At 24.3% G+C, this 19,323-nt stretch overlaps 1 protein-coding gene across 1 annotated transcript; it reads right to left on the bottom strand.

The window, feature by feature from the left end:
* Positions 1-1,475: 1,475 nt before the first annotated feature.
* Positions 1,476-7,148, bottom strand: LOC131595279 (ATP-citrate synthase beta chain protein 1). The gene is made up of 17 exons (XM_058867590.1): positions 6,991-7,148; positions 6,150-6,268; positions 5,934-6,036; positions 5,654-5,719; positions 5,181-5,304; positions 4,960-5,094; positions 4,317-4,377; positions 4,124-4,200; positions 3,843-3,998; positions 3,613-3,741; positions 3,326-3,458; positions 3,085-3,212; positions 2,800-2,905; positions 2,606-2,682; positions 2,339-2,409; positions 1,925-2,209; positions 1,476-1,737 (listed from the first exon to the last, which is right to left on the bottom strand). The coding sequence occupies exons 2-17, from the start codon at positions 6,247-6,249 to the stop codon at positions 1,662-1,664; spliced, it is 1,827 nt and encodes a 608-aa protein (XP_058723573.1). The 5' UTR covers positions 6,250-6,268; positions 6,991-7,148; the 3' UTR covers positions 1,476-1,661.
* Between the last annotated feature and the right edge of the window lie 12,175 nt (positions 7,149-19,323).

Here is a 19,323-nt window from a genome sequence, read left to right as displayed (position 1 = left end):
TATTTCGGAAGTACATTTCCGAAATTTGTTTGGTAACTTATTTCGGAAATGAACTTCCGAACTGACGGAGTTTTCATCACAGAAATCAGCAACAATGTAGTGAAATAGGGGATGAAATGAGAGATGTTTACCTCAAATTGTAGCTTTCTATGCTCCCTTTAACGTGATCACCGGTTTGAAACTTGATTTTGAGACGAAAAATGGATTGGTATTGATGGAAGTTTTGGAGAGGGTTTGGGTTTGTTTTGGAGAAAATTGATGAAATAGTGAAGGAGGGAAAATGGTATATGAAGACATTATTTCGAAAATGTATTTCCGAAACAATACCTGACTGTTAAAACCAACGTATTTTTTGAAATTTCATGCATTTCGGAAATGCATCTCCAAAAATACCAATTTTTTGGTGTTTTCAGAGATTCATTTCCGAGGTCTGAAAAAATCTTACAAAAAATACTTCGGAGATACATCTCCGAATCAGGGGCAAGTTGAGAATTTCGCTGGAGATCACCTCTATAGGGGAGTCAATAAAGAAATTCTCATACATAATTGTAGTTGAGTTGCTAAAATTTAGACATCTTTTCTTTTTGGACTTAGTTGATGGAGCCACTAGTTATGATTATATCATCACTCGTCAACATAAGGTATGAATAAATATTATGCACAACAGACTTCTTAATAAACATGATACTGGCACTTTTACCTGATTTAAATCTCATACTTTGCACGACGGATTTCTTACAGTAATAAACATGGTACTGAAACTTGTCAGATTTAAATCTCATCTTTGTAGAGTGTGATATTTTTTTTAACGGCAAAAGAAACTTTATTAAATGAAAATAACATAGCATGAGACATGCCATAAAAATAGAGGTACAAACAAACACCCTGCTTCAAGAGACACCCTGCTTCAAGAGACGAAGGATGTAATCACCTATACAAAGAACATAGACAGCAGAGTGTGATTTAGCTTAGCAAACTAGGATATTGGGACCTATTTGAACTCATACGACGGCCTTGTTCAATTTAAAAACTAAATACCCATCTCCATCTACAAATCCTAGAGGTTGAGTAATAAACACTTGTTGTAACCATTTTTAGTGTCTATTTGACGAAGTATCAAGCTTTTGAAAAAATATAGGAATGGGAGAATGAATACTGTTGCTAATTTGTTCTTGTTGATGGATTGATCCTCTTCATTTCTCAAAAGAAGAGAAACAAAGTTGTCAAATACTACGATTTTGGTGCATAATGTGTAATTAGGGTAACCACTCTTAAAAATATGTACATTAAAATTTTATATTGCCTTGAAAACTATAGTAATAGACTTCTTCAAAACACATCACTAACAAATGAGTGACTATAATCATGCTTGGCATAAGGTTGAGAAAAAAATATTTTGAAGGTTCTTTATTTTTATAGCATTGACTCCCGAAGCAACAACAACTTAACAGAGATCGGAATATTAATCACAAGAATTCAGTTTAAAATTGCCTGTTATTTCTTTTGAAATTTAATACAAACTACGAATGAAATATGACTTTTAAACATCTTACAACACTAATTTGGCTGCTAAAAAATCAATCTAGCATACTTCAGGCATGATTTTCCAAGAGATTGCTAATTTGAAACACTGCAAAGTTCTTCCAGCCATAAAAAACCTCTTATTTGGTGTAGAGTACATCCTCCCATGGGTGGCGGTATAGTGGTTGTTTCAATCTCTTCTGGTCAAAGGTATGTCTGAAATTTTGAACAAGAAACAACAAGTAAGACAAAGTCATGTATGTTTCTTCTTTTACACGCAATATCAATGACTAAAAGGACCACCTAACTGAAAGTGGACCTCTTTGAACCACAAGATAATTGTGGAAAAAAAGGGCACAAAAGTCCAAAACTACATTATTATTATAGATTAATATCAACTTACCCGATCAGACCAATGGAGCGTGCTAGCACAAAGAGCCCATTCAAGTATCCAATCCCGACAATTTCATCAATCTCTGGCTTGGTGAACATTCCACTACCAGCAAGAAGATCTAAGAAAAGAGATCCAATTGCACCATCTACATTCAGAACTAAATTGTTTGCCTTGGTGAGAGTGTAGGTTTCAACTTGAACAGCATACTCCATGTATTTCACAGAAGGAAAATGTGTGCGTGCAAACTTCTGTAATAGCTCAACTCTTTTATCTTTGTTGTCCCTATTCTTGATCCTGATTCACAAGTAAAACCAAGCATTGGAGATTTAGTTTTTTGATATAGAAACAGCAGTAACAAAATTTATGAAGAAAAAGAAGCAACATAACAGAATAATTATCACTTAAAATGAACAGACAGAATACCTGTGCCCTATTCCTGCCACACGAATACCCTTCTTTTTCATACCTTCAACAAACTCGTAAGGTGTAAGCCCCTGTAACGAGACAAAACATAATGTACCCCATGTTAGATGAAAGATAAAGCACATGATGTGTTTGTGAGGAAGGGGATTTGAAATTTCCCTTGAGTTTATTTTTAAATTTCAATCCGATCTATTTAGATTTTATCCCCACACCCAACATTTTTTATTCTAGTTCCCCCTGCCTTCACATTAAATGAGTTGATCATACCCTGTCATGAGCATCCTTGAAGTAGCGAGCCGCATCATCAATGGCACCCCCAAATCGTGGACCAATTGTAAGCAAACCTGTTACATAAGCTCATATATAATCATTTTGCGGCCCAACTATCACAAATGCTTTCGTGACCCCATCAGATAATCAGCATACTTCAGAAGTAGGCAAACCAAAGGGCATGTGTTTACCTGATACTAGACTGGAAACTAGGTCCTTTCCAGCCCTTGCGGTCACAATAGTATTGTGAGCACCAGAAACACAAGGACCGTGATCGGCACATAACATGATGCATATCTGACAAAAAACGTATTAATACCACATAAATATCTAAATGGAAAAATGAGTGCAAATTTTATAAAAAGAAGCTAGATTTTAGAGCACAGACCAATTTGACACACATAAGTGACTAACATTTTTGAAAAACAAATGGAGAAAAATATTTGAGGAAAGCTCTGCATGACTGAATAACCTACCTCAATAAATTGAGTACAGTAACGGGGTAGGCTTCGTTTGAACCACAAAAGAGAGATAACATCACCAACACCAAGACCCTTTTCAATAATGGAAGACATGGGTACACCAGCATAGCACGGTTCCTCACCTTTGCAAAATTTTGGAAGAAAGCTTTAGTTTAACTATCAAATTCGAGTTCTCAGACCACACAAAGAAAGATACCCCATCTCTAAATTATAACACTAGCACATCCCAACTCACCTCTATCATCAGAAATGGTGGAAATAATATGAGTTGGAGCACGAACTTTTCCACTCTTGATTGCAGTGCTAAGATCCTCGGGGATTTGTGGAGGAGTAAATTCCTTCACTGGTGTTGTTTTCCCTTCTTCAACCTAAGAAAAGATAAGCCAATTATGATACTATAGTTAGTCAAGGAATGGGGACTGAAAAGAGACTTCTATAAAAGGTTGTCCACTTTAGGGGATTAGGAGTGGGGAGAAAACAGAATTAAGAATGTGGAAAATTTAAATACACATGCAAACTAACCAATTTTTCAAATGTTTCTTTAATTGAAGTTTCAAAAGCTTCGTATGAAGTAGGAACAACAGCTCCAGCTTCTCTTAGTGCCTGATTCTTTCCTTGAGCAGACTCCAAATCACCACCACTTTTAGCTCCCTGATTTATATAAGTGCAAGTAGCATTAAGAATGTTGTCCTTTTTTATGATGAATGCTTTGAATGAGAAATTTGTCAAAAGATAAAGGAGCAGTGACATACAGCATGACCAAACTGTACTTCCGATTTGAAGAGTGTTGCACATGTTCCACTAACCCAGGCAACCACAGGTTTGGTCACTTTCCCTTGTTTTAGGGCTTCCACTAAGGAATATTCATCACGCCCACCGAGCTCTCCAAGTACTACTATCATTTTAACCTGAGGTTTAATGTAAATAAATCCAGACAGGTCATTGACAAAAAAACTGATATGGTCTGCATTGTAGTAAGTCATTTGAGTTGCAGATATTTCATGTAGGTCCACAAGATGAAAGAAATATTCACCTGGGGTATGTTGTTAAACCGTAGAACATGGTCAGATAGAGTGGAACCTGGGAAAACATCTCCTCCAATGGCAATGCCTATAGCAAAGTAAGATATATCTCAATATTGGCATTAACAAAAGCGGGGACGACTAAATCAGCATTAACTAACTAGTTAGAGTAACCTAAATAACTAATTTATATCTAATAATTACCTTCATAAATGCCATCAGTTACGCGGGCAATGGAGTTGTATAATTCGTTGGACATCCCACCCTGCAATTCAAAAGGTTGTTTGCTCTCATAACCATCCACGCATACATTATGCACCATAAAAAAATAAAGCTCACATTCTAAGTTTCTTTAAACTACCAAACATTAAGTAAACAAATTCACTTAAATACAGTTCATTCCCGGTTTAAAGTATCTTAAGCGAATCTCTCTGGTTCTTCTAGGAAGAAGAAAGAAGATATGAACAATTCAAAATAAATTCAAAGATGAGGATATAAGCTCGGCAAATTGTAATATATAATATAACTAAACATTTCAATTTGTCCTGTTGGAATTTCAATTATATTCAATTAACACCTAGTATCTATCTAGACATACTAAACCTACTCAATAAACATTTTAAGAGATCAGGTATTTCAGAAAAAATCTAGAAATTATTTTTCAAGATTTTAGACGAACTATGTCTGGAAGGCAAGACTAAACAGGCAGAAGACATCATTCATAGTGATCTTTACAATGCCGGGAATTATTGTTAAAATTCATGCCACAGCTATAATGGTTACTTATTAAAAAGTTCTATCAATTGAAAAATAATGCCAACAACATAAGCAGGAAATGACTACATACAGATTTAGAGACAAATCCAACAGATCCGGGCCTGTAGAGCTTGCAATTGATTATATTGTCAATTGTTCCAGCTGTATCACCAATTTTAAAAGCGCCAGCTTGAATGCCTCCAACAGTGGCTGGGCCAATAACAACCTACCAAACCATGAACTCTAAAATAAGTTTTTTCACTTTACATTATAAAACTACTAAAGTTGATCAATCTCCATTAGAATCATCACCTTATTGTTCGCCCGGGCATATGCAATCAATTCCTTAGTGTCTGACTCGGGTACTCCTTCAGCAATAATAGCAACAACTCTAATTGTAGGCTGCTTCAAAGCAGACAAGGATGATGCAGCAGCACTGAATATATAGATCAAATTGGACTTGTTAAAATTATAAAGATTTATATAGAGAAAGAAGAAAAAGAGAGAGTAGAGTAAGACACTGAACAATTTAAATTTACATTGATATGATATGATATGATACAACGACAAAGACAGAGTATGGACCTCTATTTATTATAATAGTGGACTCAAAATTCCATTTAACAAATGCAACAAATCATGCAATATACCAAAATATGGAATGAGATATTTTTTATGCTGAATACTGTAGGATAAAGACATCCTAAAGTATGCAAATTACCAATAATGATGAATATTGTACAGTAAGATGCCATGGGCTTAAAAAAAACAAATAACTTACTAACCTCCTAAACGATGCAAAGTTGATAAAGACATCGGCAGTAGGATGTGCAGCAGAAGCTGCTTCAATGCTGCAAAATAAATCAACATACAGCTAAGAACACATTACACTTGGATAAACATAAATGCACAACAAATTGGTAATTTGATAGTCATGGGGTGGTGAAACTATTAAGATACCACTCAAAAGAAGAAATATAATTCTTGGCTACAACAAGCTAACAAGTCCAAAATTCAAGCCAAAAGAGAACTGTTAGCATATAGAAATGAATAAGCAAAACATACGAAGCATGAACTGGGATGGCAATTTCCTCCTGACCAAAAAAGAGTTTCTGAAATCCCTCAGAACCCGGATTAATTATTCCAGCAACTGATGGTGTTTCCCTTCCTGTAATACAAAATTACAACTTCCATTACTATTAAATGCAATGAAAAATATCGCTGTTTGATTTGTCTCCTCTTAATCAAGAAGAAAATAAAGATGAAAGTTTAGATACAAACCACAAAGGAAGTCAAAATCAAGCATCCGCTGTATAGGAAGCTGCTTGTAGTTATAAAACAGAGCTTGTGTAGTACGGGAGAATAGTTGACCAGTAGCCATGATTGAGAAACAGATATATCTGATGACAAACCAGTGCATTAGTTTCAATATTGTAGAAAAACAATATAAACAAAAAATATATATCAACCATTTAATAGATCATCCATATCAGTTTAAATCATATATCCAGAACACAAATCAACTAGTTTAAGCAACTACAGAAATTCAAAAAATTAAAGAGTTCATGATCTACAATAATAGCCAGAATCCTCAAAATGAAATGCATCTAATGAAACCAGAATTCCTCATTCCATTTCTCTAACTAAATCAAAACCTATCACTTACAAATCACTACAAGATCGGAAACCAAAAATCACATCACCAAAATTTTCAAAAATTTAAAACAAGTTATAAAAGGAAAATTCCACATGAATAAATGAAACAGATCCGCAACTACTCCCTCTAACTACACAGATATCACATTAAACATTACAACAAAAATTCCACACCAAATTGCAACCAATAAATCAAAACCAAACTCAAATCTACCTAACAATGCACGTAAGATCCGTGATAGAATACCGATACAGTTCCTAACTCAAAATTAAACCATACAAAAAATCTCATAAATCTTAAATCCCTAAACACACAGCGAGAGGGAGAGCTTGCATAAATTTCAACCGATTAATCAAAACTCATAAAGCGATAACGAGCAAGAAATAGTGAAGATGATTGATTACATGAAGAAAAAAGTGAGATCTAGAATGTAGTTTTGGACGGTTATGAGAATTGAGTAGGTACCTGATTTGATGTAACTCGGGTGGGTGAAACGAAGGAGAAGTGAGTGGAGAACGAGTTGTTGGAAGAAGAGTGGAAATGAAAGGAAATGAGAAGGAATATATATAAGGGCAGTTAGTCACGTGGCGTTGGGTAGTTAGCTGTACAAATTTTACCTTTATTTTTTTTCCGCTGTCTTTCTTTCTCTCTCGTGTTGTTGGGGTTAGATGGGAGGAAAATAAAATATGAAGTTGATGTTAGAGAGGTAGGTACGAGTTTTTTTTTAATTATCTGACTTTTTTTTTTCATATTATTATTAAAATTAGTAATAAATTCGTGCATACGCACAGGTTTTGGTTTGGTACGCGCATTAATTTAAAATAATTTTTTATTTTAAATTTAAATTTAAATTTAAATTTAAATTTTTGGATCATAAATAACATTGTTTTAATATAAAAATATTTATAACAAAAGGGAAAATTGATATTTTCTAGAACATGTTATTTTCTTATATTATAGATATTTAATTATTATAGTTAATTTTTAAAAATTAAATACTATTTTAAATGTAAATTGACAATCATTTAAAATGATCATAATAATTTTTTTAATAATAAATAATTTATTGAAATATTTTGATTAATAATTTATTAGAAATAAGGGTGTTGCTAACCAGTGCCCTCAGGGCAATGGTTAAGCATTCCTAAAAAAGAAAATATTTCAAAGAAATTTTAATATTCCAATTTCCAAGACATTAAATACGCAGATTACTGAGATAAAGTTACTATTTTAAAGTTTTTAACCATTGCCTTTACGACATTAGTTAGCGTTTCCCTAGAGATAATAATAATAAAGTAATAAAAAGGTAAAAGTGAAAAATTGAAATGTGAAAAGTGAAAACTGAGTTAGAAAGTGAAAAAGTGAAAAGTGAGTTGGAAAAAATCAACAAAAGAAATTTTTTTGCTCCTAAATTATTAATTTAAATTAAGATAACAAAAGGGCAATTTGGTATTTTCTAGAACATGTTATTTTCTTATATTATAGATATTTAATTATTAAAGTTAATTTTTAAAAATTAAATACTATTTTAAATGTAAATTGACAATCATTTAAAATGATCATAATAATTTTTTTAATAAAAAATACTTTATAGAAATATTTTGATTAATAATTTATTAGAAATAATAATTATAAAGTAATAAAAAATGAAAAGTGAGTTGTAAAGTGAAAAAGTAAAAAGTGAGTAGGAAAAAATCATTAAAAAGACATTTTTTGTTCCTAAATTATTAATTTAAATTAAGATAACAAAGGGGCAATTTGGTATTTTCAAAAACATGTTATTTTCTTATATTATAGATATTTAATTATTAAAGTTAATTTTTAAAAATTAAATACTATTTAAATATAAATTGACAATCATTTAAAATGATCATAATAATTTTTTTAATAAAAAATAATTTATTGAAATATTTTGATTAATAATTTATCAGAAATAATAATAATAAAGTAATAAAAAGTGAAAAATTGAAAAAGTGAGTTGGAAAGCGAAAAAGTGAAAAGTGAGTTGGAAAAAATCAACACAAAGACATTTTTGCCCCTAAATTATTAATTTAAATTAAGATAACAAAAGGGCAATTTGGTATTTTCTAGTACGTGTTATTTTCTTATATTATAGATATTTAATTATTAAAAATAATTTTTAAAAATTAAATACTATTTAAAATGTGAATTGTCAATCATTTAAAATGATCATAATAATGTTTTTAATAAAAAATAATTTATTGAAATATTTTGATTAATAATTTATTAGAAAAAGTGTTTTGCTAACCAGTGTCCTCAGGACAATGGTTAAGCATTCCTAAAAAAGAAAATATTTCATAGAAATTTTAATATTCCAATTTCCAAGGCATTAAATACGCAGATTACCGAGATAAAGTTACTATTTTAAAGTTTTTAACCATTGCCTTCAGGGCAATGGTTAGTGTTTCCCTAGAAATAATAATAATAAAGTAATAAAAAGTTAAAAGTGAAAAACTGAAATGTGAAAAGTGAAAAGTGAGTTGGAAAGCGAAAAAGTGAAAAGTGAATTGGAAAAAATCAACACAAAGACATTTTTGCCCCTAAATTATTAATTTAAATTAAGATAACAAAAAGGCAATTTGGTATTTCCTAGAACATGTTATTTTCTTATATTATAGATATTTAATTATTAAAGTTAATTTTTAAAAATTAAATACTATTTAAATGTAAATTGACAATCATTTAAAATGATCAGAATAATTTTTTTAATAAAAAATAATTTATAGAAATATTTTGATTAATAATTTATTAGAAATAATAATAATAAAGTAATAAAAAGTCAAAAGTGAGTTGTAAAGTGAAAAAGTAAAAAGTGAGTTGGAAAAATCAACAAAAAGACAATTTTTGTTTCTAAATTATTAATTTAAAATTAAGATAACAAAGGGGCAATTTGGTATTTTCTAAAACATGTTATTTTCTTATATTATAGATATTTAATTATTAAATTTAATTTTTAAAAATTAAATACTATTTTAAATGTAAATTGACAATCATTTAAAATGATCATAATATTTTTTTAATAAAAAATAATTTATTGAAATATTTTGATTAATAATTTATTAGAAATAATAATAATAAAGTAATAAAAAGTAAAAAATTGAAAAGTGAGTTGGAAAGCGAAAAAGTGAAAAGTGAGTTGGAAAAAATCAACAAAAAGACATTTTTGCCCCTAAATTATTAATTTAAATTAAGATAACAGAAGGGCAATTTGATATTTTCTAGAACATGTTATTTTCTTATATTATAGATATTTAATTATTAAGTTAATTTTTAAAAATTAAATACTATTTTAAATGTAAATTGACAATCATTTAAAATGATCATAATAATTTTTTTAATAAAAAATACTTTATAGAAATATTTTGATTAATAATTTATTAGAAATAATAATTATAAAGTAATAAAAAATGAAAAGTGAGTTGTAAAGTGAAAAAGTAAAAAGTGAGTAGGAAAAAATCATTAAAAAGACATTTTTTGTTCCTAAATTATTAATTTAAATTAAGATAACAAAGGGGCAATTTGGTATTTTCTAAAACATGTTATTTTCTTATATTATAGATATTTAATTATTAAAGTTAATTTTTAAAAATTAAATACTATTTAAATATAAATTGACAATCATTTAAAATGATCATAATAATTTTTTTAATAAAAAATAATTTATTGAAATATTTTGATTAATAATTTATCAGAAATAATAATAATAAAGTAATAAAAAGTGAAAAATTGAAAAAGTGAGTTGGAAAGCGAAAAAGTGAAAAGTGAGTTGGAAAAAATCAACACAAAGACATTTTTGCCCCTAAATTATTAATTTAAATTAAGATAACAAAAGGGCAATTTGGTATTTTCTAGTACGTGTTATTTTCTTATATTATAGATATTTAATTATTAAAAATAATTTTTAAAAATTAAATACTATTTAAAATGTGAATTGTCAATCATTTAAAATGATCATAATAATGTTTTTAATAAAAAATAATTTATTGAAATATTTTGATTAATAATTTATTAGAAAAAGTGTTTTGCTAACCAGTGTCCTCAGGACAATGGTTAAGCATTCCTAAAAAAGAAAATATTTCATAGAAATTTTAATATTCCAATTTCCAAGGCATTAAATACGCAGATTACCGAGATAAAGTTACTATTTTAAAGTTTTTAACCATTGCCTTCAGGGCAATGGTTAGTGTTTCCCTAGAAATAATAATAATAAAGTAATAAAAAGTTAAAAGTGAAAAACTGAAATGTGAAAAGTGAAAAGTGAGTTGGAAAGCGAAAAAGTGAAAAGTGAATTGGAAAAAATCAACACAAAGACATTTTTGCCCCTAAATTATTAATTTAAATTAAGATAACAAAAAGGCAATTTGGTATTTCCTAGAACATGTTATTTTCTTATATTATAGATATTTAATTATTAAAGTTAATTTTTAAAAATTAAATACTATTTAAATGTAAATTGACAATCATTTAAAATGATCAGAATAATTTTTTTAATAAAAAATAATTTATAGAAATATTTTGATTAATAATTTATTAGAAATAATAATAATAAAGTAATAAAAAGTCAAAAGTGAGTTGTAAAGTGAAAAAGTAAAAAGTGAGTTGGAAAAATCAACAAAAAGACAATTTTTGTTTCTAAATTATTAATTTAAAATTAAGATAACAAAGGGGCAATTTGGTATTTTCTAAAACATGTTATTTTCTTATATTATAGATATTTAATTATTAAATTTAATTTTTAAAAATTAAATACTATTTTAAATGTAAATTGACAATCATTTAAAATGATCATAATATTTTTTTAATAAAAAATAATTTATTGAAATATTTTGATTAATAATTTATTAGAAATAATAATAATAAAGTAATAAAAAGTAAAAAATTGAAAAGTGAGTTGGAAAGCGAAAAAGTGAAAAGTGAGTTGGAAAAAATCAACAAAAAGACATTTTTGCCCCTAAATTATTAATTTAAATTAAGATAACAGAAGGGCAATTTGATATTTTCTAGAACATGTTATTTTCTTATATTATAGATATTTAATTATTAAGTTAATTTTTAAAAATTAAATACTATTTTAAATGTAAATTGACAATCATTTAAAATGATCATAATAATTTTTTTAATAAAAAATACTTTATAGAAATATTTTGATTAATAATTTATTAGAAATAATAATTATAAAGTAATAAAAAATGAAAAGTGAGTTGTAAAGTGAAAAAGTAAAAAGTGAGTAGGAAAAAATCATTAAAAAGACATTTTTTGTTCCTAAATTATTAATTTAAATTAAGATAACAAAGGGGCAATTTGGTATTTTCTAAAACATGTTATTTTCTTATATTATAGATATTTAATTATTAAAGTTAATTTTTAAAAATTAAATACTATTTAAATATAAATTGACAATCATTTAAAATGATCATAATAATTTTTTTAATAAAAAATAATTTATTGAAATATTTTGATTAATAATTTATCAGAAATAATAATAATAAAGTAATAAAAAGTGAAAAATTGAAAAAGTGAGTTGGAAAGCGAAAAAGTGAAAAGTGAGTTGGAAAAAATCAACACAAAGACATTTTTGCCCCTAAATTATTAATTTAAATTAAGATAACAAAAGGGCAATTTGGTATTTTCTAGTACGTGTTATTTTCTTATATTATAGATATTTAATTATTAAAATTAATTTTTAAAAATTAAATACTATTTAAAATGTGAATTGTCAATCATTTAAAATGATCATAATAATGTTTTTAATAAAAAATAATTTATTGAAATATTTTGATTAATAATTTATTAGAAAAAGTGTTTTGCTAACCAGTGTCCTCAGGACAATGGTTAAGCATTCCTAAAAAAGAAAATATTTCATAGAAATTTTAATATTCCAATTTCCAAGGCATTAAATACGCAGATTACCGAGATAAAGTTACTATTTTAAAGTTTTTAACCATTGCCTTCAGGGCAATGGTTAGTGTTTCCCTAGAAATAATAATAATAAAGTAATAAAAAGTTAAAAGTGAAAAACTGAAATGTGAAAAGTGAAAAGTGAGTTGGAAAGCGAAAAAGTGAAAAGTGAATTGGAAAAAATCAACACAAAGACATTTTTGCCCCTAAATTATTAATTTAAATTAAGATAACAAAAAGGCAATTTGGTATTTCCTAGAACATGTTATTTTCTTATATTATAGATATTTAATTATTAAAGTTAATTTTTAAAAATTAAATACTATTTAAATGTAAATTGACAATCATTTAAAATGATCAGAATAATTTTTTTAATAAAAAATAATTTATAGAAATATTTTGATTAATAATTTATTAGAAATAATAATAATAAAGTAATAAAAAGTCAAAAGTGAGTTGTAAAGTGAAAAAGTAAAAAGTGAGTTGGAAAAATCAACAAAAAGACAATTTTTGTTTCTAAATTATTAATTTAAAATTAAGATAACAAAGGGGCAATTTGGTATTTTCTAAAACATGTTATTTTCTTATATTATAGATATTTAATTATTAAATTTAATTTTTAAAAATTAAATACTATTTTAAATGTAAATTGACAATCATTTAAAATGATCATAATATTTTTTTAATAAAAAATAATTTATTGAAATATTTTGATTAATAATTTATTAGAAATAATAATAATAAAGTAATAAAAAGTCAAAAGTGAGTTGTAAAGTGAAAAAGTAAAAAGTGAGTTGGAAAAATCAACAAAAAGACAATTTTTGTTTCTAAATTATTAATTTAAAATTAAGATAACAAAGGGGCAATTTGGTATTTTCTAAAACATGTTATTTTCTTATATTATAGATATTTAATTATTAAATTTAATTTTTAAAAATTAAATACTATTTTAAATGTAAATTGACAATCATTTAAAATGATCATAATATTTTTTTAATAAAAAATAATTTATTGAAATATTTTGATTAATAATTTATTAGAAATAATAATAATAAAGTAATAAAAAGTAAAAAATTGAAAAGTGAGTTGGAAAGCGAAAAAGTGAAAAGTGAGTTGGAAAAAATCAACAAAAAGACATTTTTGCCCCTAAATTATTAATTTAAATTAAGATAACAGAAGGGCAATTTGATATTTTCTAGAACATGTTATTTTCTTATATTATAGATATTTAATTATTAAGTTAATTTTTAAAAATTAAATACTATTTTAAATGTAAATTGACAATCATTTAAAATGATCATAATAATTTTTTTAATAAAAAATACTTTATAGAAATATTTTGATTAATAATTTATTAGAAATAATAATTATAAAGTAATAAAAAATGAAAAGTGAGTTGTAAAGTGAAAAAGTAAAAAGTGAGTAGGAAAAAATCATTAAAAAGACATTTTTTCTTCCTAAATTATTAATTTAAATTAAGATAACAAAGGGGCAATTTGGTATTTTCTAAAACATGTTATTTTCTTATATTATAGATATTTAATTATTAAAGTTAATTTTTAAAAATTAAATACTATTTAAATATAAATTGACAATCATTTAAAATGATCATAATAATTTTTTTAATAAAAAATAATTTATTGAAATATTTTGATTAATAATTTATCAGAAATAATAATAATAAAGTAATAAAAAGTGAAAAATTGAAAAAGTGAGTTGGAAAGCGAAAAAGTGAAAAGTGAGTTGGAAAAAATCAACACAAAGACATTTTTGCCCCTAAATTATTAATTTAAATTAAGATAACAAAAGGGCAATTTGGTATTTTCTAGTACGTGTTATTTTCTTATATTATAGATATTTAATTATTAAAATTAATTTTTAAAAATTAAATACTATTTAAAATGTGAATTGTCAATCATTTAAAATGATCATAATAATGTTTTTAATAAAAAATAATTTATTGAAATATTTTGATTAATAATTTATTAGAAAAAGTGTTTTGCTAACCAGTGTCCTCAGGACAATGGTTAAGCATTCCTAAAAAAGAAAATATTTCATAGAAATTTTAATATTCCAATTTCCAAGGCATTAAATACGCAGATTACCGAGATAAAGTTACTATTTTAAAGTTTTTAACCATTGCCTTCAGGGCAATGGTTAGTGTTTCCCTAGAAATAATAATAATAAAGTAATAAAAAGTTAAAAGTGAAAAACTGAAATGTGAAAAGTGAAAAGTGAGTTGGAAAGCGAAAAAGTGAAAAGTGAATTGGAAAAAATCAACACAAAGACATTTTTTCCCCTAAATTATTAATTTAAATTAAGATAACAAAAAGGCAATTTGGTATTTCCTAGAACATGTTATTTTCTTATATTATAGATATTTAATTATTAAAGTTAATTTTTAAAAATTAAATACTATTTAAATGTAAATTGACAATCATTTAAAATGATCAGAATAATTTTTTTAATAAAAAATAATTTATAGAAATATTTTGATTAATAATTTATTAGAAATAATAATAATAAAGTAATAAAAAGTCAAAAGTGAGTTGTAAAGTGAAAAAGTAAAAAGTGAGTTGGAAAAATCAACAAAAAGACAATTTTTGTTTCTAAATTATTAATTTAAAATTAAGATAACAAAGGGGCAATTTGGTATTTTCTAAAACATGTTATTTTCTTATATTATAGATATTTAATTATTAAATTTAATTTTTAAAAATTAAATACTATTTTAAATGTAAATTGACAATCATTTAAAATGATCATAATATTTTTTTAATAAAAAATAATTTATTGAAATATTTTTATTAATAATTTATTAGAAATAATAATAATAAAGTAATAAAAAGTAAAAAATTGAAAAGTGAGTTGGAAAGCGAAAAAGTGAAAAGTGAGTTGGAAAAAATCAACAAAAAGACATTTTTGCCCCTAAATTATTAATTTAAATTAAGATAACAGAAGGGCAATTTGATATTTTCTAGAACATGTTATTTTCTTATATTATAGATATTTAATTATTAAGTTAATTTTTAAAAATTAAATACTATTTTAAATGTAAATTGACAATCATTTAAAATGATCATAATAATTTTTTTAATAAAAAATACTTTATAGAAATATTTTGATTAATAATTTATTAGAAATAATAATTATAAAGTAATAAAAAATGAAAAGTGAGTTGTAAAGTGAAAAAGTAAAAAGTGAGTAGGAAAAAATCATTAAAAAGACATTTTTTGTTCCTAAATTATTAATTTAAATTAAGATAACAAAGGGGCAATTTGGTATTTTCTAAAACATGTTATTTTCTTATATTATAGATATTTAATTATTAAAGTTAATTTTTAAAAATTAAATACTATTTAAATATAAATTGACAATCATTTAAAATGATCATAATAATTTTTTTAATAAAAAATAATTTATTGAAATATTTTGATTAATAATTTATCAGAAATAATAATAATAAAGTAATAAAAAGTGAAAAATTGAAAAAGTGAGTTGGAAAGCGAAAAAGTGAAAAGTGAGTTGGAAAAAATCAACACAAAGACATTTTTGCCCCTAAATTATTAATTTAAATTAAGATAACAAAAGGGCAATTTGGTATTTTCTAGTACGTGTTATTTTCTTATATTATAGATATTTAATTATTAAAATTAATTTTTAAAAATTAAATACTATTTAAAATGTGAATTGTCAATCATTTAAAATGATCATAATAATGTTTTTAATAAAAAATAATTTATTGAAATATTTTGATTAATAATTTATTAGAAAAAGTGTTTTGCTAACCAGTGTCCTCAGGACAATGGTTAAGCATTCCTAAAAAAGAAAATATTTCATAGAAATTTTAATATTCCAATTTCCAAGGCATTAAATACGCAGATTACCGAGATAAAGTTACTATTTTAAAGTTTTTAACCATTGCCTTCAGGGCAATGGTTAGTGTTTCCCTAGAAATAATAATAATAAAGTAATAAAAAGTTAAAAGTGAAAAACTGAAATGTGAAAAGTGAAAAGTGAGTTGGAAAGCGAAAAAGTGAAAAGTGAATTGGAAAAAATCAACACAAAGACATTTTTGCCCCTAAATTATTAATTTAAATTAAGATAACAAAAAGGCAATTTGGTATTTCCTAGAACATGTTATTTTCTTATATTATAGATATTTAATTATTAAAGTTAATTTTTAAAAATTAAATACTATTTAAATGTAAATTGACAATCATTTAAAATGATCAGAATAATTTTTTTAATAAAAAATAATTTATAGAAATATTTTGATTAATAATTTATTAGAAATAATAATAATAAAGTAATAAAAAGTCAAAAGTGAGTTGTAAAGTGAAAAAGTAAAAAGTGAGTTGGAAAAATCAACAAAAAGACAATTTTTGTTTCTAAATTATTAATTTAAAATTAAGATAACAAAGGGGCAATTTGGTATTTTCTAAAACATGTTATTTTCTTATATTATAGATATTTAATTATTAAATTTAATTTTTAAAAATTAAATACTATTTTAAATGTAAATTGACAATCATTTAAAATGATCATAATATTTTTTTAATAAAAAATAATTTATTGAAATATTTTGATTAATAATTTATTAGAAATAATAATAATAAAGTAATAAAAAGTAAAAAATTGAAAAGTGAGTTGGAAAGCGAAAAAGTGAAAAGTGAGTTGGAAAAAATCAACAAAAAGACATTTTTGCCCCTAAATTATTAATTTAAATTAAGATAACAGAAGGGCAATTTGATATTTTCTAGAACATGTTATTTTCTTATATTATAGATATTTAATTATTAAAGTTAATTTTTAAAAATTAAATACTATTTTAAATGTAAATTGTCAATCATTTAAAATGATCATAATAATGTTTTTAATAAAAAATAATTTATGGAAATATTTTGATTAATAATTTATTAGAAAAAAGGGTCTTGCTAACCAGTGTCCTCAGGACAATGGTTAAGCATTCCTAAAAATGAAAATATTTCATAGAAATTTTAATATTCCAATTTCCAAGATATTAAATACGAAGATTACCGAGATAAATTTACTATTTTAAAGTTTTTAACCATTGCCTTGAGGGCACAGGTTAGCGTTTCTCTAGAAATAATAATAATAAAGTAATAAAAAGTTTAAAGTGAAAAACTGAAATGTGAAAAGTGAAAACTGAGTTGAAAAGTGAAAAAGTGAAAAGTGAGTTGGAAAAAATCAACAAAAGAATTTTTTTCTCCTAAATTATTAATTTAAATTAAGATAACAAAAGGCCAATTTGGTATTTTCTAGAACATGTTATTTTCTTATATGGTAGATATTTAATTCTTAAAGTTAATTTTTAAAAATTAAATACTATTTTAAATGTAAATTGACAATCATTTAAAATTATCATAATAATTTGTTTAATAAAATATAATTTATTGAAATATTTTGATTAATAATTTATTAGAAATCATAATAATAAAGTAATAAAAAGTGAAACGTGAGTTGTAAAGTGAAAAAATGAAAAGTGAGTTAGAAAAAATCAACAAAAAGACATTTTTTGTTATTAAATTATTAATTTAAATTAAGATAACAAAGGGGCAATTTGGTATTTTCTAGAACATGTTATTTTCTTATACTATAGATATTTAATTATTAAAGTTAATTTTTAAAAATTAAATACTATTTTAAAAATGTAAATTGACAATCATTTAAAATGATCATAATAATTTTTTTAATCAAAAAGTAATTTTTTGAAATATTTTGATTAATAATTTATTAGAATTAATAATAATAAAGTAATAAAAAGTGAAAAGTTAAAAGTGAAAAGTGAGTTGGAAAGTGAAAAAGTGAAAAGTGAGTTGGAAAAAATCAACAAAAGACATTTTTTGCCCCTAAATTATTAATTTAAATTAAAATAACAAAAGGGCAATTTTGGTATTTTTTCTAGAACATGTTTTTTTTATATTATAGATATTTAATTATTAAAGTTAATTTTTAAAAATTAAATACTATTTTAAATTTAAATTGACAATCATTTAAAATGATCATAATAATTTTTTAATAAAAAATAATTTATTGAAATATTTTGATTAATAATTTATTAGAAATAATAATAATAAAGTAATAAAAAGTGAAAAGTTAAAAGTGAAAAAGTGAAAAGTGAAATGTGAAAAGTGAAAAGTAAGTTGGAAAGTGAAAAAGTTAAAAGTGAGTTGGACAAAATCAACAAAAGACATTTTTTGCCCATAAATTGTTAATTTAAATTAAGATTACAAAAGGACAATTTGGTATTTGTTAGAACATTTTATTTTCTTATATTATTGATACTTCACATGAGTTCACACGTGGGTTAGCAGACAACTTTTTGTCAAGAATCGTGCGCTTTTTATCAATTTTTTTGTTTTTGTAATTTTGTATTTTAACTGAGTAATTTTTATTTTTTTTAATTTTAAACTGATGGGTAGATAGGAACGATTTAAGAACATTAAGAAAAGAATAATAAATTGTAAAAAAATAAAAGAATAAAATTATATTTAAATAACTTAAGTTATTAAGAAAGAGTAAATAATTTTGTAAGAAAAATAAATGAATAAAAAGAATTATCAAAGTTTTAAAGTTGGTCAATAAATTTGTAAATTTATGAATTTATAATTAATTTTTCTTGTGTCCTAAATTATATTATATACTTAGAAAAAAATTGTTTTTGATTTGATTTGACTTCCTATTTTTATTTTTAGCTCAATATTATTTTTTTTAAAATTGTATTATTTAATTAATATTATTTGTATCATTTTTAATTATATATCTTATGTTTGTATTTATGAAATAATGACTGAACTTATACATGATAAGAATATTTTAATAAAAAACTTTTTTTCTCTCTTTTATATGTAAAAA

The sequence above is a fragment of the Vicia villosa genome, linkage group LG4, assembly GCF_029867415.1.
Source record: "Vicia villosa cultivar HV-30 ecotype Madison, WI linkage group LG4, Vvil1.0, whole genome shotgun sequence".
NCBI classification, from domain to species: Eukaryota; Viridiplantae; Streptophyta; class Magnoliopsida; order Fabales; family Fabaceae; genus Vicia; species Vicia villosa.
This window is presented reverse-complemented; position numbering and strand designations above follow the sequence as displayed.